The sequence below is a fragment of the Orycteropus afer genome, unplaced genomic scaffold, assembly GCF_000298275.1.
Source record: "Orycteropus afer afer isolate SDZICR_OR568_19922 unplaced genomic scaffold, OryAfe1.0 scaffold00005, whole genome shotgun sequence".
NCBI classification, from domain to species: Eukaryota; Metazoa; Chordata; class Mammalia; order Tubulidentata; family Orycteropodidae; genus Orycteropus; species Orycteropus afer.
Genome location: NW_006921592.1, coordinates 11,559,124 through 11,583,077, shown reverse-complemented (window position 1 = coordinate 11,583,077; position 23,954 = coordinate 11,559,124). Strand labels below are relative to the sequence as shown.

At 37.7% G+C, this 23,954-nt stretch overlaps 1 protein-coding gene across 1 annotated transcript in view; it reads right to left on the bottom strand.

Moving 5' to 3' along the window:
- CEP78 (centrosomal protein 78) overlaps positions 1 to 23,682 on the bottom strand; it is a 36,349-nt gene extending 12,667 nt beyond the window's left edge. Inside the window, exons 1-11 of the mRNA XM_042780665.1 lie at positions 23,430 to 23,682; positions 19,478 to 19,650; positions 19,305 to 19,377; positions 17,817 to 17,920; positions 15,138 to 15,312; positions 11,049 to 11,162; positions 9,286 to 9,350; positions 8,894 to 9,005; positions 5,233 to 5,368; positions 3,436 to 3,481; positions 1,860 to 1,988 (exon numbers count right to left, since the gene is read on the bottom strand). Of these exons, the coding sequence (XP_042636599.1) occupies positions 1,860 to 1,988; positions 3,436 to 3,481; positions 5,233 to 5,368; positions 8,894 to 9,005; positions 9,286 to 9,350; positions 11,049 to 11,162; positions 15,138 to 15,312; positions 17,817 to 17,920; positions 19,305 to 19,377; positions 19,478 to 19,650; positions 23,430 to 23,682 (1,380 nt within the window). The remainder of the gene's footprint in view (positions 1 to 1,859; positions 1,989 to 3,435; positions 3,482 to 5,232; positions 5,369 to 8,893; positions 9,006 to 9,285; positions 9,351 to 11,048; positions 11,163 to 15,137; positions 15,313 to 17,816; positions 17,921 to 19,304; positions 19,378 to 19,477; positions 19,651 to 23,429) is intronic.
- Between the last annotated feature and the right edge of the window lie 272 nt (positions 23,683 to 23,954).

The following is a 23,954-nucleotide window of genomic DNA, read 5'->3' as shown; positions in this document are numbered from 1 at the left end:
TTTCCTAACACTAGGTATGGGCTCTGTAACACAAAAATGACACGTCCCCTCAATGGCATTTCCCTTATTTACTAAATTATGAGTGAGTGGTATACTAAAGTGGAAATGAAATTATCACAGTATTTCTGAGATGCAAAAATTTTTGTTAAACTCATTTTTTTTTCTGTCCATAAAAACACCAAAGTATAGAATGATATTAAATGTCAGGTACTTTACAGGTTTACTAACCAATGTAATCTAGCTTCTTGAATTTTTTTACTTTACAAAAGGAGAGTATCATTTGTAAAACTTCAGATTATTTTTTCAACTTTGCTTTATGAGAAACAAAGTCTGTTCTCTTTTTATAAAAGGAGAGTTCAGCTAGAGCCACAAATTCCCTGTTCTGTACTATGACAGCACTCAACCAACTGATTACCTACATTTAGTGCTCAAAAGATTTGAGTTTATCTTATGATCTTTCTTCCTATATCCAATATCTACGATTCTAAGAAAAGGAAAATATACTACTGAGGTATGTAAAAAAAAAAAAGTTATTGGAATATAATACATGTAACAATGCTTTTCTCATTTCAACCACTTTTACATGGTACCATTCAGTGACATTAATTACATTCTCAATGTTGTGCAACTACTACCACTATTTTTAAAACTTTTCCATCATCCCAAACAGAAACTCATTACCTCTTACTTAACACCCTTCAGTTATCCTTCCCACCCACCCCTGGTTACCATTAATAAACTCTGGTTGCTATGAATTTGCCTATTCTGGATATTTCATATAATATTTAGACTTCTGTGTCTGACTTATTTCACTCTGCATAATGTTTTAAGGGCGATCCATGCCACAGTATGCATTAGAATTTTATTTTTCTTTATGGCTGAATAATATTCCATTATATGTGCATGCAGTGGAGTAAATTACACAGTGTGGCTTTTCTAGCCATAAGTCTTTGTAAACTCTGTGGTGGAATTTGCCATGAGCAACTTAGTAGCTCCTGATTGCTGAAGCTATCCACCTGAGGTATTTCTGTTGAACCAGCAGGAAGCAATCTTCTGGGAAAATCTCTCTCTCTCAGGTGTATAGAATTCTGAGGTTGGGATTGGTTAGTGGTCACTATGTCAGGCTCAAAAGGAACCCTTCTAGAGACAGAAGAAGTGCTCTCTAACCACTGGCTGAGAAAGACATGCTGCTGAGAGAAATGTGCTCCTGAGAGACATGAGATATGCACTGCTGAAAGAGAGATGCGAGAGACACGACTGCTGGTAGAGAGACACCGAGAAACATGCACTGCTGAAGAGAGACAGAGAGACTGCAGGCTGAGAGACAGCAGACTAAGAAAGACTGAGCGTGTTCCTGAACTTGAATTGTAGCCTGTTGCTTCCCTAATAAGCCCTATAATCTGTGAGCTCCGTGTGGCCACTGCAGCGAATTATCAAACCCAGCAGAGAGGTGGTGGGTGCTATGGGAGTAACAGTTGTTGTCAGAGTTGGTGAAAGGGCTGGAGGGAAGCAGCAAGTCTGGTTTCACAGGCATAGGCCTTGGGTTACTGATGGTGACTCTGTCTTCCTCTTGTGGGGTTAGAGGAGGTCAGAAGATGCGGCCTCCCTGCCCCTTTGGCAGTGCATAACACATTTTATTTATCCATTCTGAGTTCTGATTTTTACTTCTTAGAGTTCAAATACCCTTCTCTCACCTTGGTCTAACTAATGAGCTCTTCAAGAGGTAGGAGGTAGAAGAGAAGGGAAAACAGGATCTTCATGCAAGCTGTCCAGTGCTGCTTCATCATCATTCTTCGTGTCAAATACCAACTACAGCTTAAAACGATCATCTTTTTGTCTTTAATATGATAACTTTGTACCTGTAATGCCTCTTGTTTTACACTAGTTTTCTCAGGCACTTCATGAACACTTTCTGAAGAATCGTCAACCTCTTCGAATTCTGAGGATGAAGGACTTTCTACTGTCACAGTCACAGGAAAATCTGATTGCTTAAAGAAAGAGGACAAGTTTTTGTGAGTAATAATATAAACCAAGTATCAACTAGTAAAGGGCAACTAATCCAAAATGATCTTTCTGAAGTATCAAGTCATTATCTATAAACGTCTTTCACTGCTTCTTAGCCTAAAACAGTAACAAAGTAAAAGGACAGTATCTTATACTTGTTGTGTTACTGTTTAGAATTATGTCTTGCAGGATTATGATTAATATTTTGAACTGCTCACATTACTAAGTTTCTTTGACAAAAAGCCAAGTGAGGAGCCAAGATAAGTATTTTTTCTTAGATGAACTTCATAGTAGAGAAATCTATTCTTTACCTTCGGACAAAGAGTCTGGAAGAAAATGTAAATTTTAGGAAGAAATTCCATCAGTAAGGAATTCTAAGAATGTGAAAAGTCAAGATTCTAAGTTGTGAATAATAAATAAAATTTTCTATAATAAATATGATATATACACAAAAGTAAAATTGACCCATTAAAACATCTCATCTCCTTAAACCAAAGTAAGTAACAATACAATTCTATTGTCACATTTCACTGCCACTGGAATGTTATTCAATATGATGTTTCTAAACACTTACAAATGACCTTTTAACAACCCCATAATAATTCTACCAATCAAAAAGAAGACAGCAAGGATTACATAATTATACGGACAAGTTATTGTCATATAATTTCTACCAGAAGCAGCAAACTGTAATATATGAAAACACTAAATCACAGAATTAGGTGTGCATGTCCCCACCCTCGTGTAGAGCATGCAGGGAGCAATACTTGCTCCTCTCTCAACCTCAGTGGTGGTATCTTTTACCAAGAAATATCCTACATGGCCTTCCAAGACAAATGAGGAGGAGAAACTGATACTCTAACAGATTAGCTTGCTCTAAGACCATGAGGCAATATGACACGGAATGTGTCATTCATATTTAATTCATGCCTCCCTGGCAAGAGAGGCCAAGGTTTGGGATTTTTTCTTAAATGAAATCTATTCTTTACCTTCAGACAAAGAGTCTGCTCTGTTTTGGGATCAGGATCTGGAACTTATATAGATGACCCAAAAACTATACTTCCTGAAAGCATAAGGACATTCTTGAGTAAGATAGCTCCATGTGTCCTGGGGCCCCCAATGTGTCTTATCTATACAATTATACAGTGGCACTGGGAGACCAGCAACTCCTTGGAAGGAAGATGGGGCAATCTTCTTCCGTAGTGATACTGCCTCAAAACCCAAGGAGGGGTCGCTATGAGTTGGGTCCAACTCGACGGCACATAACAACAACAACAACTGGGAGAACAACCCAGAAATTTTTCAATGGATTTACTTCAGAGAGAAAAATATTTCTCCTAAGGCTCTATGCAGTTTAAAAACAAAAAAGAAAACAATCTTCCACCTACTCCACCCCAATACCCTACTATTGTAAATATGGTAACTACATACCTGTAAATGATTATAGACATCACGAGTTTTGATTAATGGAAAACCCCTAAAGAGATATCAATAAATTAAGTTAAACAGATGTAAATATAGTGGATTCCTAATTTAGATGAGCAGCTCACGAGCTGCCACAAAAATGAATTGCCCGATACCTATAATTGTATAACTTTAAAAGTATCGAAATTCTTATTTACCATTCTGGTTACAGACAGAGGATATTTCTGTCTTATCCACTTAGTCACATCTAAGAACATCAATTTTTATTCAAGAATGTACACTAGTAGCCTCATGGGCTACCGAAAGTAGGTGTTCTTACAATAACAGCTCCCATAATCTTTGAGATTTTACAACTCCCTTTAGTTTTCTTGATGCTTCCATGATACTCAGGATGTCAATGGCTTGACCCTAGTAACCTTTTTGCTACTTTTAGTGTGCTGCTTCCTGTAAGGACTTAAAAATCAACGAACAAGCTCCTTAGTATTTTGTACAATATCCACATACACCTGCATATAAAAATAAGCAAGCTCGAAATAAGGACTTGAACTACTCTGCAAAGGAGACAACAGAATGGGATTGAGCAGACTGGTTTTGGGATAATTCTGAACTGCTGAGCAGCAGCTTCCGTCCCTATGTTCAAGATGGTTGAGATTTCCAGGCCAATTTCTTTAACTTGTGGTATTAATCATTCTCTAATTCACAACTCATTGTGACCAAGATTGATTTGAGATTAATAAATGTTTTCATGAAGAAGATATGAACCCATAAAATCATAAAACTAAAGTGTAAAGATTTGGGCCTCAGCACTATAATTCATATTTCCATTTGCAAAAAGGTACAGTAGTTAGTTGCCCAAGGGAGAGTATGCTTATCAAAGTAATGTGAGCAGCTAAACAGATATTTTACATAGTATATTTTTCAAGTGCTTTTTTAAAATTCATTGTTTTCTTAAAATAATTGTTAACCTCCAATTTCTTAAATACCATCAACTAAATAATCTGAAAATAATCCATAGTAATCTAACTCACTTAACAGTCTAAAATTATACTACAATAATTGTTAAGACTTTTACATTTCTTTGGCAAAAAGTACTGTGGGTAAAAAAAAAAGTACTCTTGGGCAAGTAATCAGTTAAAAATAATTAAATCTAGTAACTGATTTGTTAAAACCTAGAGTGAGGGCTAGTTGACTGAGTTAGATTAAGTCTAACACACATTTTTCATCCACTCTGCACTAAACTATTCCCTGTTTAGCACACAAAAAATCTTTTTCTCAATCCTACCTATGCAAAATCCTACTTCTATTCTACAGGGTTTGGTTCAATTATACAAGACTTTAATGAAACCTCATCTCACCTGCCCAAGTGGGGACCATTTCAGTCTCCTCTAGACTCCCAAAGGATTACACTTGTTATGACACTTAGGAAATTACTTGTAATTCCAAATTACAATTATTTTTTGTTTATCTTCCTTCAGGGATTCATTAGGCAGAAGCTATGGCTGAGTCATCCTATTTTCTCCTATAGAAAAAGTCACACAGAGGTTTCCCACATAATTGTTGTTGTTGTTGTTATGTGCCGTCGAGTCGGCCCCGACTCATAGCGACCCCTCCTTGGGTTTCCGAAGCAGTATCACTACGACAGTAGGATTGCCCAACCTTCCTTCCGAGGAGTGGCTGGTGGGTTTGAACCTCCAGCCGTCTGGTTAGCAGGCAAGTGTCTTAGCCACTATGCTACCAGAGCTCCCTAGAAGTTCCAAAACAAAGAACTGTGATGGCTAAAGATTGAGAATAAAAACATTCTACCTGTTCCTTTTTGCACGTTCTGCAGTACGCCATGGCAAGAAACCAGACACACCAGGTGGAAGAGGTTCAGGTGCATAATATTCTTTACCAAGGGTGTGTTTTCTCCCATTGTTTACAGGTTTCTTGGTAGCCAATCCTATGTTAAAGGAAGCATTAAGGAAAAAAAAAAAAAAAAAGAATGAAGATGCACAGAGTGTCTACAAATCAATTATTATGCATGCAAATGTGCATTTGACAATGATGCCAAGGTCATCAAAAAGATAATCATTGTGTAAAAATGTACACAGGCCAGTAATGGTTTGAAAATAAGTTTTAAAAGTAAAAAGCTATCATTTTGACTAAATATAAGCTGAGTACATGAGACATGCAGAACATGTAAGAAGACCAAAAAAATCAAATTGATGGCCATCAAATCAGTTCCAACTGATAGTGACCCTATAGGGCAGAGCAGAACTGCCCCATACGGTTTCCAAGTCTGTAAATCTTTATGGAAGCAAACCACCTTATCTTTCTTCTGTGGATCTGCTGGTAGGTTTAAATTGCCAATCTTTTGGTTAGTAGCTAGATGCTTTAACCACTGTGTCACCAAAGCACCTTGAACATATAGCAGTAAATTTTAAAAATACAACTCAAAGAACGAAAGATACTTTTCATCATGTATCATGCAGAAATATTCAGGAGTTTATGAAATCTCTGGCATTTACATCTCACGGACAGATAAACACAGATATAGCTCCTGACTTCTGCCAAACAGAACCTTCAAAATTAGACCAAAATTTCAATTTAAGATTAATTTTTCTCTGTAAAAATTACCAAAAGTACAAGACTGAACCCTGCTATGTAGCAGGCAAGACAATGTCACACTCCTGTAAGTCTGTTGACCTTCACTGTTCAGACTGAAATGTTCAGAATTAGTCTATATTCCAGTACTAAAGAGTCAAGTATCTGTATATGAAATGTTTAGTAAAAACGTTAAACCTACATATTAATACTTTATTTAGAATAAATCATGTGAACAAATAATATAGGTCCCTGGGGTAGTTCAAACAGTTAATGCACTCAGCTGCTTACCAAATGGTTGGAGGTTCAAGCCTACAGAGAGATGTTTTGGAAGAAAAGCCTGGCAAACTATATTAGAAAAATCAGCCTCAGAAAAACCTATGAAACACTTAGGGGGTGCCATGAGGCAGAATCAACTTGATGGCAACTGAACAGGATTGATCCTTCAAATCTATTTTACTACACAAGATCTATTTTAGCAGTACTGAATTAGCACTGCATAGAAAATAAAGTGAATATGAAAATGCACCATGAACATTTCACATAGTATAATTTATTGATAATCATTGAATAATCTTATATGATTTCCTTGGATAAATGTACATGCTTCTTAGGAACTCAATTCATCTGTGCTATATATTTTTTTAACTTTATTAACTTCAAACTAAGAATGAGCAAGTATATGAGAACTGTGTGTTATACCTGTTGCTAACTTTTAGAAACTAACGCGAACTCTATATCCATATAAACTTGTATACAATATCCATATACATCTGTGTACACAAATAAATAAATTGAAAATCAGGACCTAGAATACTATGCTATGAGAAAATGGAATGGGATATAGCAGATTGGTTTTGAGGTAACTCTGAACTGCTGAGAAGTGTCTTCAGGTTCTATGTTCAGGTTGACTGAGATTTCCAGTCTAACTTCTTTAACTTGTGACATTAATTGTATATATAATTTTATTTTATTATTTTTGAGAAGCAAATATATTTTTAACTAAATGACATTACAGTTATCTTGATAGGAAATTAAAAACCCACAAAAAAGTGCCTATCTTTTTTCTGCATACAAAATTACAATATGAGTGCAACATGATTTGCATAAAGTATTTAACCCTTGTAGTCAATAAAATCTAGCTATCTAGCCAAATACTGATTTAGTTAGCCTCTCTATATATCCAAATAACTGAAGCAAATACAAAAAGAGAACAAATAAAATTACTTTTAAAAAAGCTCAATGTGCTACAAACTTGGGTCACTTTCCACTCTGTTTAAACATGCTAAGAAAAAAATTTATTACCCCATGATGACCTGTTAAATACCACTAAAAAACCAAACCAAACTCACAGCCATTGAGTCAATTCTGACTCACAGCAACCCCCACTGGGTTTCTGAGGTGGTAAATCTTTATGTAAGTAGATAGCCCCATCTTCCTCCCACAGAGCGGCTGGTGGGTTTGAACCACTGACCTTCTGGTTAGCAGCCAGATGCCTTCTCCACTACAGCACCAGCGCTCCTTTTATATACCATTAGGTACTAAAATTATAGAATTTCTAATATGTTCCTAAGAGTCATATATTTTTTTTTCCTAAAAGGGATATATTATATGGAAGTACCAACTTAGAAACTTAAAAATGTTTAACATAGGACATAAAATTTATATGATAATAACTAGTGTGATATCACATCTCAAATTCTTCCCTGTTTGTACAATTTGATCATTTACTGAAAAAGTAGTTTTGAAATAAAAGTTAGCAGATTAATCTTAAGCTTTCTTTTGATTTAACTCTCTATCAACTAAAGGGCAATCATTGCCCAAACAAGTTGAGCTGATTACTGGTGAATCAAAACCACACAATCTTTAATAAATAAATAAATAAGTCATATACACTAAGACATTTATAGTAACATTATAAAATTATTTGCTATTTGTTTCTAATTTATCACCAGATTTAAAAATTGACACATCAACTCAGTGAAACCTTATAAATGCATTAAAAAGTGTAACTATAAATCCAATAAGGTGTTATAAATTTAGTATGGAGTAAAAATACACAATTATATTTGTTGTCATCAGGTGCCGTCAAGTCATCTCCGACTCTCAGTAACCCTAGATACAAGAGAATGGAACACTGCCCGTCATGCACCATCCTCACAGTCCTTGCCATGCTTGGCCCCACTGTTGCAGCCACTGTGTCAACCCATCTCGTTGAAGGTGTTCCTGTTTTTCACTGACCCTCTACTTTACTAAGCATCATATCCTTCTCTAGGGAATGGTCCCTTCTGATATGACCAAAGTAGGTGAGACGAAGTCTGGCCATTCTCACTTCCAAGGAGCATTCTGCCTGCACTTCTTCCAGGACAGATTTCTTCATTCTTCTGGGAGTACATGGTATTTTCAGCTTTCTTTGCCAACACCACAATTCAAATGCATCAACTCTTCGTCGACCTTCCTTCTTCATTGTCCAGCTTTCACATGCATACAAGGCAACTGAAAATACCATGGCTTGGGTCAGGCACACCTTAGTCTTCAATGTGACATCTCTGCTTCTTAACACTTTAAAGTAGTCTTTTGCAGCAGATTTTTCCCATATCATTAACCATGAAACTTATTCAAAATGAACTTTTTGTGATTAAAAAAAAAAGCAGCTAATAAAAAAAATTAAAGTTTACTTCCTAAAAATTCATTTACTATTTCTGCATTCCATAAATTCTCATAATCTGTGTTAGAACAACTACAGCACTCATAATATACATGAAATTAATACTGGTTGTTACCTTCAATATCTTACAATGAGAAGAGATTTGAACACACTAGAACACATAGGGGTAGAAGTACTAATAACACTAGAAAAAACCAAGATAAAAAGGGTTACCAATTCGAATAGTTGCTTTTCCTTTTCGACCACTTCCCAGAATTATAGTTCTCTTTTTCTGTCTAGCAGTTTTAGATGTTTCCTTTATTGATGGAGAAGTTATCCACTGGTACTGGAAGACAGATGATAAATATTTCATTTCAGTAACAGGCAATTTATGAGGATTTGACCTAACTTGGATATTTTAAGAGATTAATAGGTTTGTGATCTGGACTTCTGGAACCTAAAATTAAAGAATCATAACAATATTTTCAAATCCAGAAAAGCCAAACTGATTTGATTGAAAATTTAAGATGGCAGAAAAGTGCCTCAACAATTTCATTTTATGATAAAGAGAAAAAATACAAGCAGTAAAAGAGAAATTCTTCTTAGAAGATTAAAACATGTTTTACCTCCGACTTAGCACTCCTTCCATTCTGGAGAACTTTTTTGATAACTGCTTTCATCACAGAATGATCTAAAGTAAAATGAAAATGGAAATTACTGTAATTGTGTTTAATGACTATTCTATTTAAAAAAAAAAAAAAAAAGTCAACTAATTACTGCTTATCCCATAAAACAAAACATCAAATTTACAGTACTGTAATTACACACCTATTTCTGCCTAAATTCTTCCTCAGAAACGTAAGATAAAAGCATGCCACCTCACATATTGCCTCTAATACCTATTATTTTGGTGGTAGCAAAGAACAAATTTGCAGACTTTGGCTCTAAAGTAGTTTCAGATTCAATTGGATAGAAAGCCAAGAGGATGGGCATTATCCAGACACTTAAATACTGAACAGGTATCTTAAAGTTAATATAACCAAATCAAAGTCTTCATACCCCCTCAAAGCTGTGCCTTCCCCCAGCCTCCCCTTCTCAATAATGGTATCAGCCATAATTATCTAGGATTTCTTTTTTGAATCATATTTTCTTTTATACTCCGTAACTACTCAATATGTAAGTCCTGTCAGCTACATCCTCAAAAGATAATCTGAATTAAACCACTTTTCAGTATATCCAACTTCCCACCTTAGTCCAAGCCACCACCTTTCTCTCACTTTGCACAATGTCACAGGAGTCTCCTAACTGGTCTCCTTATTTCCCTTCTTGTCTCCCCTCTCATCTAGTCCTCAAGCCTGAGTCATTATTTTGAAATATTACTCAGATCATTGCCTTTTCTAGCTCAAAACCCTTCTGTACCTTTTCATTCATTTGGCTATTAAAGGCCCCTGCCTAGCTCTCTGCCTCATCGTTACCACATTCTCCCTTAGTCATGTCGGCCGCCTTGCTTTTCCTTAAACACTCCACGTACGCTGCCACCTAATGCCTGTGTCCTTATTGCTTCCTCATCCTGAAATGTACTTCCCCCAAGTATTTCCATCGATTACTTTCTTTCACTCAGGTTTCTGCTCAAACATCACTTTTTCAGTGAAGCAGTTCCTAGCAAACCTATCTGAAAAAAAAGTAGTTCCACTCACTTTCCCTTTGTTTCCTTACCTTATGGTAATCTTGTAATTTCTACTATCTAAAATTATATTAATTTCTGTTTATTTGTTTATATCTGAACTTCCTCACTAGAATGTAAGCTCCATGAGGGCAAGACTGTTTATATCCCTACTGCCTAAATCAGTGTCTGACACACAGAAAATAAATAACAAAATGCTTGTCAAATTAACAAATGAATAAAATGCTCTTTCCAGAAATTCAGGCTAAAGGAGAAGGAAACAATGCTCTTGGTAGAAGCTAGCTTATTATCTAAGTTCACCTCTATTCAGAGTAGCAGCCAAGAGCAATTTACAAGTATAACCCATTTTAATCCGTGAATTAGTTGCTAAAAACATAAAGGGAAGTACAAGATTAGAAATGTATATGATTGGGAAAATAAGCACATTAAGTTTTAAAAATCTCTCAATATATAATCAAATTCTTTTTGTTTGCTATCTGTTGATCAGGAGCTCTGGTAGCTTAATGCCTAAGGCACTTGACTGCTAACCAGAAGGCTGGCGGTTCAAACCCACCAGCCATTCCTCGGAAGGAAGGTTGGACAACCTACTTCCGTAGTGATACTGCCTCGGAAACCCAAGGAGGGGTCACTATGAGTCGGGTCCGACTCGATGGCAAATAACAATAACAGCATCTGCTGATCAACGAAAAAAATGTGGCAACATACCAATGAGTGGATTTTTTCGAATATCCAGAATGACCAAAGTTCTGTTGGTTTCAAGGGCCTCTAGAAAAGCGTTTGCTCCTTCACTGGTGAGGCCACACTGCTGCAGATCAAGTGCTTATGATGAAAGACAAAAGGTCACTGGTCAACTCCATACTGATCTAACATACAGACAACTCTCTCTAACACATCCATGAAAGATTCCTGCACAACAGTAGTCAAGATAGGTTTTTAATTTGGGGTAGTGAAAAAATTAAAAAAGAAAAACATGCATATACATAATTGAAAATCTAACAAAAAAAACTCTTCTTGGCTATGCCATGATTATCCCCTCTTTAGAGTACCAATAAATCACCCAACACATCTTAAAATTACAGTCTTAAAGAGTAACTGCACATAACCCACTGCAGAACATCACTGAATGAAGCTCAGTTCACAGTTAACAAAGATGCTAGTGGCAGTATAAATATTACTAGCAAAAAACTGGGTGGATTTCAGAAATGGACTGCATTCTTTTGATCACTGTCCTAAGTTTCAGATAACTCTCAGAAAGTTGCATTGCAAAATGTAAAAGAATGGTCAGTTTTAGATAAAAATGACCGAGAAAGACATCTAAGAAGATGCGTATTTTAAACCTAAAGGGTGTGCAAATAGAGAACATATGCAGAAAATCTACTAATAAAAGAAAAGATGGTGAGGAATTCTCCTGGTAAAGTTCAAAGAAAAGAACAAATAGTCATAAAGAGTAGTAGTACTGAGTTGAATGACCTACTTATTTAAATCAAAAGCAGCAGAGGTATAAAAAAAGATTGTATCACAAGAAAATACCATGAATCTTTTTAAAAGCCACACACATATTATATATAATGTGTGTGTGGTGTGTGTATATATACATATATATATACACACACACATAATTACACTATATATTATTATATAGTATTACATTAAAATGACAAGTCTTTTAAAACCTCAGAAACAACATACAGAAATAATAAATCAGATATATGGATCTGACAAAATATGATGTAACCCTTATAAACTCTTCTCATGGAAGAATGGACATAGGATAGAATTAAACAATTAACCAAATTAGCTGATAATCTCACCAGTAAATCAAGCAAATACATATGAAGACAATGAAATGTGATTGTTTCCACATCAGTTTAGGCCAAGGTCAAATAACAAAAGCCTTTAAAATGTGCATAGCCTTTTTGATCCAGCAACTCTCCAAGACTTTAAAGAAATAGAGATGTGGGCAAGGATGTGTATCAGAACACTGTTTATTACAGTGAAAAACAGATAAAGTTTATACATCCAACAAGACTGAATCAGCTAACTGTACTATGTTGTAGGCATATAATAGAGCACTAGGCAGTCACTAAAAATGATGTGAGATTTAAGTTTATTGACTTAAGATGTTCATGCTGTACTGAGTAAAAAGAGTGGTGAAATTTAGTTATCCCACCTTTATTAAAAAATAAGCAAGAAAAATAGACTACATGTTCCCTTCCTCTTCCCTTGCCTTGAAAATATACACAGTAAAAAAACTACAGACCAAAATGTTGATGCCAATTATTTCTGGATGGTGATATTAGAGATGTTTACATTTTCTAATTTGCTACAATGATTACTTATCATTTGGGAAAATTTTAAAGTTTTGAAAAGTGACACAACCCAATGTTTGGCAGGATGAGGATCTTGCATATACTGCTACTGTGAACTATAAAATGGCACAAAATTTCTGGAAGACAATTGTCAATGTGTATCAAAAGAGTTACAAACATGTTTTACTGAGTAATTACATTTACAAGATACTTAATATACAGTTGTCTACAATAGGGGAAAACTACAAACTATCTCTGTATCTAAATAGCAGGGTGCAGTGCAGTGAAGTAATAAGGCTTTTCTAGCCATAGTCTTTGTAACCCTCACCAAATGACAGGGTAGGATTTAGCCAATGTCTTTGTAACTCTCACCAAATGTCTGGGTGGGACGGTGCAAATGGGAGGTGCTTGTGGCCCACCAAGGGGACTGGATAGCTTGCTAATAACATAAATAAGGATTGCCCAACCTTCCTTCCAAGGAGTGGCTGGTGGGTTTGAACTGCCAGCCCTCTGGTTAGCAGTCAAATTCCTTAGGCACTACGCCACCAGAGCACCTCCTTGTAGGGGTAGGACCACAGAAATAAGGTGTATGGAACCCTAATACAGGGATTGGTCATTTTTGCAATCTTGCTAGGCTTGAAACGATCCATCCCAAAAGCATAAAATGGGAATCTCACTACTATCAAGAAAGAAGAGCCAAGAACGGAGCACATGCTTTGGACTCGAGAGCTCTGTGCTTGATCCAGGAGACAGAGCTGTGACATCAGAGATAGTGAGAGATGGTGAGAAACAGCAGCAGAGGAAACAGTGGCAGCAGAATCGAGACCAGAATAAGACAGAGTGGTGGGCTTCCTGGCACAGATTAACAGGAGTGAGAAAGCTGAGTACCTTCAGGCCAACACTTATGGCAGAGTAGGGTACTTCTACACTTTTATTAACAGAGCTGAGAACTTTCTAACACGTGCTTAAGCAAGGCAGAGGCCAGGCCGAGGGGTCAAGGGCCAGAGAGAGACCTACTTTCAGGTACAGCTGAGAGGACACTGTCTAGATTGAAGAACTGTATCCTAAGTGTTCCTGCTGCTGAAGTATAAGTTGTTACTTTCCTAACAAACTCCATAATCATTGAGTATTCTCTGTTAAGTTCTGTGTGGCCATTGCAATGGATTAATAAACTTAGCAGAGAAGTACAGAGTGTTGTAGAAATTTGGTTAGCATCACAATTGATTAAAAAAATTAAAAAAAAAATTGGAGGGTGGTGGCACACCTTACTTGCGACTCATAAGAATCAGCCCTGCGCTATTTGTTGATCTTGATCTATCTCCTGCCTTGTGAATTTGGAGGAGATCAAATGCCTCTGCCAGGATGTTTTTACACAGGGTACTAACTGGATAAATTATTAAATGACAGTATGATGGAGTACTAGATTACGTACCATAAAGTGAAAAAAGCATAGTAAGTATACTATGATTCCATTTTGAAAGTGAAGAAGACTTTAAATACCTACTGATGAAGATCAAAGACTACAGCCTTCAGTATGGATTATACCTCAACATAAAGAAAACAAAAAATCCTCACAATGGGACCAAAAAGCAGTATCACGACAAATGGAGAAAAGACTGAAGTTGTCAAGGATTTCCTTTTACTTGAATCCACAATCAATGTCCATGGAAGCAGTAATCAAGAAATCAAATGATGTACGGCACTGGGCAAATTTGCTGCAAAAGACCTCTTTAAAGAGCTGAGGAGCAAAGATGCCACTTTGAAGACTTAGGTGCACCTGACCCAAAACATGGTATTTTCAATTGCCTCATAAGCATGCAAAAGCTGGACAATGAATAAGGAAGACCAAGGAAGAACTGATGAATTTGAACTGTGGTATTGGGGAAGAATATTGAAAATACCATTGACTGCCAAAAGAATGAACATTATCAGTCCTGGAAGAAGTATAGCTGGAATGCTCCTTTGAAGAGAGAATGGCCAGACTTCATCTTTTGTACTTTGGTCATAGTATCAGCAGGGATCAGTCCCCAGAGAAGGACATCATGCTTGGTAAATAGAAGATTAGCAAAAAAAGGGAAGCCCCTCAGATAGATGGGCTGACACAGTGGCTACAATGATGGGCTTACATCTAGCAATAATTGTGAGGATGGTGTAGGATCAGTCAATGTTTTGTTCTGTTGTACACAAGGTCACTATGAGTTGGAGCTGACTCAATGGCTCCTAACAACAACAGGCATACAAATATATTTATAGAAAAAGAAAAATGACTAAAAATAACATAAGCCAAAATGAATAGTGATTATCACTGGGTATTAAGATTATGGATGATATCATAAAGGAACATAAGTAACTTTTACAAAAGTTGAAAAGTAAAATGAAAGTTATTAGAAAAAAGGCTTTTTCTATCTTACAACAATACTACAATGCCAAAAGCCAAGCATATTTAGTATTAAAAATCTGAATTTCAGAAGTTCATTTCACTTACCTCTAAGCCATAAATTCTCACTAAGAGATTCTGCAAAAGCACGTGCACCTATGTCACCAATGAGCATGTTGCAATTGAAAGTGATACGCCTTAAGCCAGCCATACAGTCAAGATCAGGTCTTCTATAACGAAGACTCTCAGCCCAGGTTTCTTCATGCCTTCTCATGGTCTGATACTTCAAAGATTTAACAGGATGAAATTAAGATGCTTAAACAGGAAATAACAGTATGACTACTATACCAAAAAAAAAAAATTCTAACCAGTTGTCACCAAGTTATTTCTGACTGATGGTGGCCCCACGCTTTTTGAGCAGAATTGTGCTTGGCAAGAGTTTTATGCCTACTGAATATGTCATATCATGTCAGAAATCTACATACACATTTTAACTATACATGCCAGTGGAGTCAACATTAGAGAGCCAACAGTAGATTATGGTCTAGGAGTCAAATGACCCAGATTCTAGTCAGCCACTCACAAGTCATGTAACATACCAATGGGTGACCTGACTTGTCACTGACTAGTTATTTAAACTTTGACAACTCAATTAACTTCTATGAATTTTATTTTCCTTATCTGTCAAGTCAGGGAATTGGCTCTAAATTCTGCTGAGGCTCTAAATCATATCACTCTGTCCTCCAGTGGTCTCCAAACATTTTTGAACAAGCAACCCACAAAAAATTTTCTGAACATACAATTATTAATAAATTATATACACTAAGTTCTGTACAAATATATTTTATGTACATTATAAATTACAAAGAAACAATGGATATTAAAACAGATTGAAACAAAAATATAAACAGTTCTAATATCTTCTTCTCCTAATCCAGTGGATCTCATAATTACTTAGCACATACAAGCCAACTTTAGAGGCCTGGAATATGCAAAGTCAGCCTAATAAACCACAGGAAGCTTTTGGTGTGATTTTTAAACACATATTAAAAAAAAAAACAACTCACTGCCGTCCATCGATTCGACTCATAGCAACCCCACCTTGGGTTTCAGAGGCAGTATATCTACGGAAGCAGATCGCCCAATCTTCCTTCTAAGAACTGGCTGCTAGGTTTGAACCACCAGCCTTCTGGTTAGCAGTCAAATGCCTTAGGCACTACGCTACCAGAGCTCCCATTAAACATATATACTGTCTTAAAGATATACTATAATTAAATCTCTACATTCATAAAGTAAATTTTGGTATAGGGAACCCTGACTTTAAAAGAAAAAAATCTTTTACTTTCATGAACAAAAGATGTTTTTAAAAGGACATTCTAAATGAAAAGTCCTTAGTGTCATTTTTTTGTTAAGAATAAAAACATCAAGCAGAAATAACAGCAAAGTGCTTGTTATGTGCCAGGCACTTTATTTGTAAATTATTTAGTTTAATGCTCATAATGATCAATGAAGCAGGTTTTATTATTACATATGTTTTATAGCCAAGAAACTGAGGCACAGCAAGGTTAAGTAATTTACTCAGGGTCACAAGCTATTAAACGGAAGAACTGGGATTTGACCTAGGTTGTCTGACTCCAGAGTCTATGCTCTTGATCACTATCTATACCAGGGGTCGGTGGATTTGCTCTATAAAGGTCCAAAACCAAGAAAGACCAAACTCACTGCCATTGAGTCGATTATGACCCATAGTGATTCTCTTTGGGTTTCTGAAGTGGTAAATCTTTATGGATGTAGGCTGCTCAGTCTGCCTTCCACAGAGTGGCTAGTGGGTTTGAACCACCTGTCTTCTAGTTAGCAGTCAAATGCCTTAGGCACACCACCACCAGAGCTCATTTAAAAAAACCCAGGCAGTCAATATTTTCAGCTTACTAAGACATACAGGTTCTTCTCCAACTATTCACCTCTGCTGTAGCACCAAAGTAGCCATGATGTTGTTGTTGTTATGTGCCGTCAAGTCGGCCCCGACTCATAGCGACCCCTCCTTGGGTTTCCGAGGCAGTATTACTATGGAAGTAGGATTGCCCAATCTTCCTTCCGAGGAGTGGCTGGTGGGTTTGAACCGCCAGCCTTCTGGTTAGCAGTCAAGTGCTTTAGCCACTATGCTACCAGAGCTCCTATAGATACTATATATACAATGCATGTGGCTGTGTTCAAATAAAACTCTTTTTACAAGAACAAGCAGTGTATCAGATTTGGCCATAGCCTGATCTGTATTACAAACTACTGAAAAATTGTCATGTCAAATTAATAAGTAATTTTAGAGCTATGATAGTAGTTAAAATCACAATAAAATCACTGTTCAGGCATCACGTAAACTTATCAATTTATGTGTTTTAAAAGCTATATTCACAAAATGTTAATGTAGTGATTTTTATTCATCTATAAATTACAAGTTATAAACATCTGAACGATTTAAGTCAACAAAGGACTCTAATAAATATTTCTTCACAGTGCCACAAGAATTTTTAATAATTTAAAGTACAAAAAAGAATTGTTCTTCATGTATTATACATTAAACCTCTATTTCTAAGATTAAGTATACTACCTTTACTAAATGGTAGAACCCCAAACTTAAAATTAGTCATTCTTTCTGATATCTATATTCTTTCTGAAAACTGAAGTTGCAAAATCTCCATATGCATCAAAATAGAAAAAGAACTCCCATCCTGTATCAAAATATTAATGTGCTCCAATCACGTTTCCATGAAAAGTTAAACACACAATCACCTTTAAGATCTTGGCCATGTGATCTGCTCCTTGCCATGTCAGATTACACCCTGTGAAATTCACAGTCTTCAGGGTGATAGAGTTCTTTATACCTTGACAAATAACTAAAAGGAAATACAAACAACAAGATGAAGAGCCTATACAATTCAATAAATCCTGATTTATTCACATTATTTAGTTTATAGCTGTTTTCTTAAAATCACAGTAAATCTTCTCAGACAACCAATAGATCAGTGCATTCTAAAATATGCTGGCAATAAAGTGTTATTCTGTTGCCAAAGAATGCTAAAAGTAATGTGGACTGCTAAAAGAACTAAAAAATCTGTCCTGGAAGAAGTGCAGCTGGAATGTTCCTTGGAAGTGAGAATGGCCAGACTTCATTTCACCTACTTTGGTCATGTTGTCAGAAAGGACCATTCCCTGGAGAAGGATGTCATGCTTGGTAAAGTGTAGGGTCAATGAAAAAGGAGAAGGCCCTCAACTAGATAGATTGACACAGTGGCTGCAATGATGGGTTCAGGTATTCAGGTATAGCAAGGATTGTGAGGCTGGCACAGGACCAGGCAGTGTTTCGTTCTATTGTACATAAGGTTGTTATGAGTCAGAGATGACTCGACAGCACATAACAACAACAAAGTGTTATTCCAGTTTATAGTAATATTATATATATATATATATATATATATATACTATAATTCAATTTAGATGCTAAAATTGAATACTCTGAATATTGCAAATGTTATTCCCCTTTAGTCATGTACTATAGATGATCTTCTGAAACATATAAACACAAAACCTAAAAAGGCTAGAATCTTCCTGTTTTCATTTCTAACAACATACCTAATCTCTATTATCAATCAATAATTTGTTCTATAAACCAAGAATTTATTAGGTGCTATGTAATATGCTCAAGCTGTGTAAGACAGAGGACCTCAAACTCTGTTTCCTCAAATTGAAATGCAGGCTTCCTTACTCCTCTAGACCATCATTCTACTCTATGAATACACAGCAGTTCTCAAAGATTTCAATCAAAGGTCCCCTTCTCCATGATTCCTTCCATGACTCTCCCCTCAAGTTTCCTGGCCTTCTGCATGCTTCCATAGCAATTAACATATTATTTTCTATTTTAGTGCATAATAATTATGCTTGCATATATATATATATATATATATATATATAATTTGCATAAGAGATTTAACTATTTAAGGATAATGGTGATTTTTTTCTTTTTTTATCTACCTACTGCCCCACTTCCACAAATAATTTTTGAGGGAAGACCCTAAAAAGACGAACAAGCACAAAAATCAAAGAATACTAAATACTTCATATTCAGGGTACCAGTGACAGTTGACCAAAGTGTAGAGAGACACTGGAGGCAGTCCCGACAGAAGTGGTAGAAGAAAAGAAGAACAGAAGGAATTAACATGGCAGGTAGGGACTCAAGAGACCAGTATGATGGGACGACAGTTAAACAGAATGTAAACTCACTTTCTAAACCTCCATCTCCAATTGGACAATTTGCAAGAGACAGGTGCACCAAAGAAGCTGATTTATTCAATCCCTTTAATGGGGAAAAAAAGTTAAAAATTAGTAATAGTGAGGGTTTTTTCCCCTAATAAGCTACCATGAAATATTTACAGGACACATTTCAGAAAGCTTACCTTTGTTAAAACAGTTAAATCTCTCTCTCTCAGAAGCAGCCCATTCAGCTCCAGGTTCTTGAGTGCACATGATACACTTAAACAGCCTTTAAGAGCTTTACATAGCTGGAAGGACACATCTTTGGATCTAACTGCAGGAACGCGACTTCTGCAGACTCTACTTCTGTCAGAAACTAAAGTAAAATGTTTTTGTGAAATGAGTGATTTCATTCATACATCTAAATACCATTAAAAAGCATCTACTCTGTACTAAGCATAGAAACACCCCATATCCTTAAGGGCCTCACTAAGGAGAGAGAAATGTAAATTCAAAACTTCAACCATATTAGATAGATGGATGGATGGACGGATAGACAGACAGATCTCAAAACCAAACCAAATTCACTGCCATCGAGTTGATTCCAACTCATAGTGATCTCCTTTGGGTTTCTCAGGTGGTAAATCTTTACAAAAGTAGTTTGCTCAGTCTTCTTCGTTCCACAGAGTGGATGGTGGGTCTGAACCAACAACCTTCTGATTAGCAGTCACATACCTTAGGAACTGTACTACTAGAGCGCGCTCTCTCTCTCTATATATATATACACACACATACATATACACAAATATATATATACACACATATATATGACAGCACAGAAGTCACATCTAAGTGAAAGCTTCAAGTTAGCTCCAGTTGAATTAGAAAGATGAGAACGATTTCATCGGGGAGATATGTTGTTATTGTTATGTGCTGCCGAGTTGGACTCGACTCATAGTGACCCTTCCCTGGGTTTCCGAAGCGTTATCACTATGGAAGTAGATTGCCCAACCTTCCTTCCGAGGAGTGGCCAGTGGGTTCGAACCGCCAGCCTTGGGAGATGCATTATCTTTAGAGGGACCAGAAGGTAGAAAGGGATACAAGCCTGATACCTATGGGGTACTGTAAGTACTGCAGTTAAGTATGACTAACATCCAGGGCTGCAAGAAGGAGTCAGGAATTGAAAGAGGTCGGCCTAAACTGGGAGCTCTGGTGGCAAAGGGCCTAAGGCATTTGATAGCTAACCAGAAGGCTGGCAGTTCAAACCCACCAGCCACTCCACAGAAGGAAGGTTGGGCAATATACTTCCGTAGAGATACTACCTCAGAAACCCAAGTAGCGGTCATTATAGATCAAATCAACTCGATGGCAGTGGCCCAAACTAGACTGAGAGGGAGTATGGCTTTTGTCTCAGAGGCAATGAGGACCCAGAGCTACTGGTGGCATGAGGGTACCTCTGGCAGGTTAGAAAATAGTATCTGGTGTACAATTAGGTAAAGTCAGAATTCTGAGGGAGACAATTAGGAAAAGGTACCTACATCAGGCAGATCAATTTAAAAAAGCACCCCTTCTGCTGGACCAACAGAGCCCATGGAGACTTGGCAGAGCACAATTTGGATTCAGCTCCCACTTGCATCCCTTTCTGGAAGTCTTTGTGTAGAGCACAAGCACCAACATGTGCCGGTCTCAATGAGGCCCAGCCATCATAAGCATATCCAGCTTTTCATTTTAGAAAAATCGCTCAGGCTAAGGTAGGCAGATAATGGTGAGCTCCAGGGCAGGAAAATTAATAAGAAGTTTCTGCAACAATCCAGTCAAAATGCAGTGAAGGATGAACAACCAGTATCTAGGAGGATAACACTTCCATTCTAGACTAAATGGATGTGGCAAATAAAGAAGGGCTCAGTTAAGGAAATCTGAAGAGAAATAGTCTCTGTTATACACTTTTCCACATTCAGGGTAAAATATCAGGCAAGATCAAATACACTAGCATTGACTCTAACAAGAATCAACTCACTCAATTCTATGCACCTGCTGCCTCATCTGAAAATAAGAGGTTGACCTGAGTTGTAGACAAGGTTCCTCTCAACTTCACTTGATTTCTGAGTTATCAAAAATTATCAGATAACAGGTAGTTATCTCTACCTGTTCTGGGAGGTAGAGAACAGGTGCTACACCTGAATGAGGTGCACAGAGTAATACACTTCTTTTCAGACGTACTAAACTGTCTTTGCAGAAGAGGTAACAGATGGTGCCTAGAGGGCCAGGCACATGACAGTTGTTCAGTTTTTGGTGAATAAATCAACAATCATTCTCTTCTAGTTGTTCATACCCACTCTCTCAGCTGGCACCTCACCCTCAGTTTATAAACATGTTCAAGTCTGTCCATTAAAACAATCTTTCAGACCTGTAATTTTGTGAATGTGAATAACCTTAGTCTCTTCCATGTCTTCAAAGACCTGCCTTTCAAAAAGTCCAAATTTCTATCTCGGGCCCAGTCTTCTCTGCAGACCTGCCAGCAGACATGTTTAGATATCCCACAAGCTAATAACACATTTAAAGATGAGCTAAGATCCTCTCCTGCCCCAGTCTGTTCCTGCTGTGCTCTGCATTCCAGGGAAATGTCAGAAACTGTTACCCAAGTAAGGAATCTAGGAAATCTTCCTGCCTGCTCTAGCACGCTGATCTCCCTCTATCTGGTTACCAGGCTCCATGCGTTTGTCTCTTTGATTTCTGAAATCCAGTCCTGCCTTTCCATTCCCACACCTTAATTTAAGCCCTTACCATATCCTTGCTAGTGTGAAGTCAACTCCAACTCATGGTGACCCCATCTGTGTCAGAGTAGAATTCTGGTCCATAAGGTTTTTAATGGCTGATTTTTCAGAAGTAGATTGCCAGACTTTTCTTCCAACATACTTCTGGGTAGACTTGAAACTCCAACCTTTTGGTTAGCCAAGCACATTAACCATTTGTACCACCTTACTGAATTCCTTCCCTAAACTTCAAATGGATGTAGAGGGAGCTCCTAAATCAAGTCAATCTCATAACTCTCCAGCTTAAAAATCCTTCAGTGGTTCCCTATAGGCTTCAGGATAAAAGTCTAACTCCTTGACAGGACAAACAAGGCCCTTCCTTGTTTGGCTCCCACCAGGTTTTAAGTCTCAACTCTTCCTGTTACTTCTCAAGTCCTAAGTTCCAGTCCAGATCCTCAGTTTTGCCACAATATGTCCAAGACTTTCACACAGCTGCTCTCTCCTATCATCGGTTAGCTTCTGCACATCCTTCAGAGGTAGCTCCAATGCTACCTACTTCAGGAAGCCTTCTTTTAACACCCTCTTCAATCTTGTGTGTTTACATCACCCTGAGCTCACTTCTACCACAACACTGACCATGGTGCATATGTTCACTTGCCTCAAACACAATGCTTAGCAGTTATAAATGCATTCTAGTACCACAGTATTTTACAAACATAACTTCCTTTAATCCTAAGAACTTATGGAATTATTTTTAATTTTAATGTTTTGAATAAATGTAGGGATTGTAGCTCAAAAAAATTAATTTTGTCCACACTGGTTTGGTGTAGTGGCTAAGGCATCTGACTGCTAACCAGAAGGCTGAGAGTTCAAACCCACCAGCCACTCCTTGAAAGGAAGGTTGGGCACTCTACTTCCGTAGATACTGCATGGGAAACCCAAGGAGGGGTTGCTATGAGTCGGATCTGACTGGTTGACAGTGAGTACTAATTAAAAAATTGTTTAAACATAAACTTGTCGATCAAAAAAAATCAAGAAAAAGACAAGAATGTATTCCTTTCCTAATCGCTCTGTTCTCTATAAAGCAAAGTTACTCAAATAAAATAGGTGACAGCTGTAGAATGCTTTAAGGATGTCCCCAAGTCTGTGCTATGTGCTGAACAAATATTAACTCAGCTGGTGAATCCTTGGGTCCTGTTATTAATCCCAAATTACAGAAGAGGAAAATGAGACTTAGAGATCTAAAATGACCTGCTGGTAAGTGTGTAAGGCCGCCTAACACGTCTTCTACACACATGCTCCGGCACTTGGCACACAGGGCTCCATCCTGGACTTTTCGCGGCTGGTCTTGCAAAGGAAGCACAAAACTGACAAAACGGCACGGCAGGCGGGAACTACAAACCTGTTTCTCCAAGCCACAGTTGGAAGAAGCTCTTTATAGAGATCAATGGCAGGTCTTTATTAACCTTGAGAGTGTTCAGAAGGGGCGCCCAGTCCACGATGCGGAGGCGGTCAGCGTTGAAGTCCAGCACGCCCTCGCGGAGGCAGGCACGCACGGCGGGAACCGGCACCGAGTCCTGCAGCGCGCACAGGTATTCGTAGTGCGAATAGAAGTTGGCTGCGCTGTCGCGTCGCAGCTTTACCGAATCGATCATGGTGAGAGGGGTGGGCTCGGAGGCAGCCTGCCGCGGAGACTATGCCCGCACCCCCATGGGGACCTTGGGCTTGCCGCCCCCTACCCAACGGCGTCCACAGCCCGGTCGGCGGTGGCCCCACACCGTGCCCAGAAGCCGTGCCTGGACCAGAAGAATCAGAATTCTAGTCCCAGCTAGGCTGGATCCTCCATGACGAGCTCCCGCGCAGCCTCCCGCCTCGTCGCCCCGACCGTTAGCGCCTTATACTTCACGTCCACTACCGCGCTCTGCTC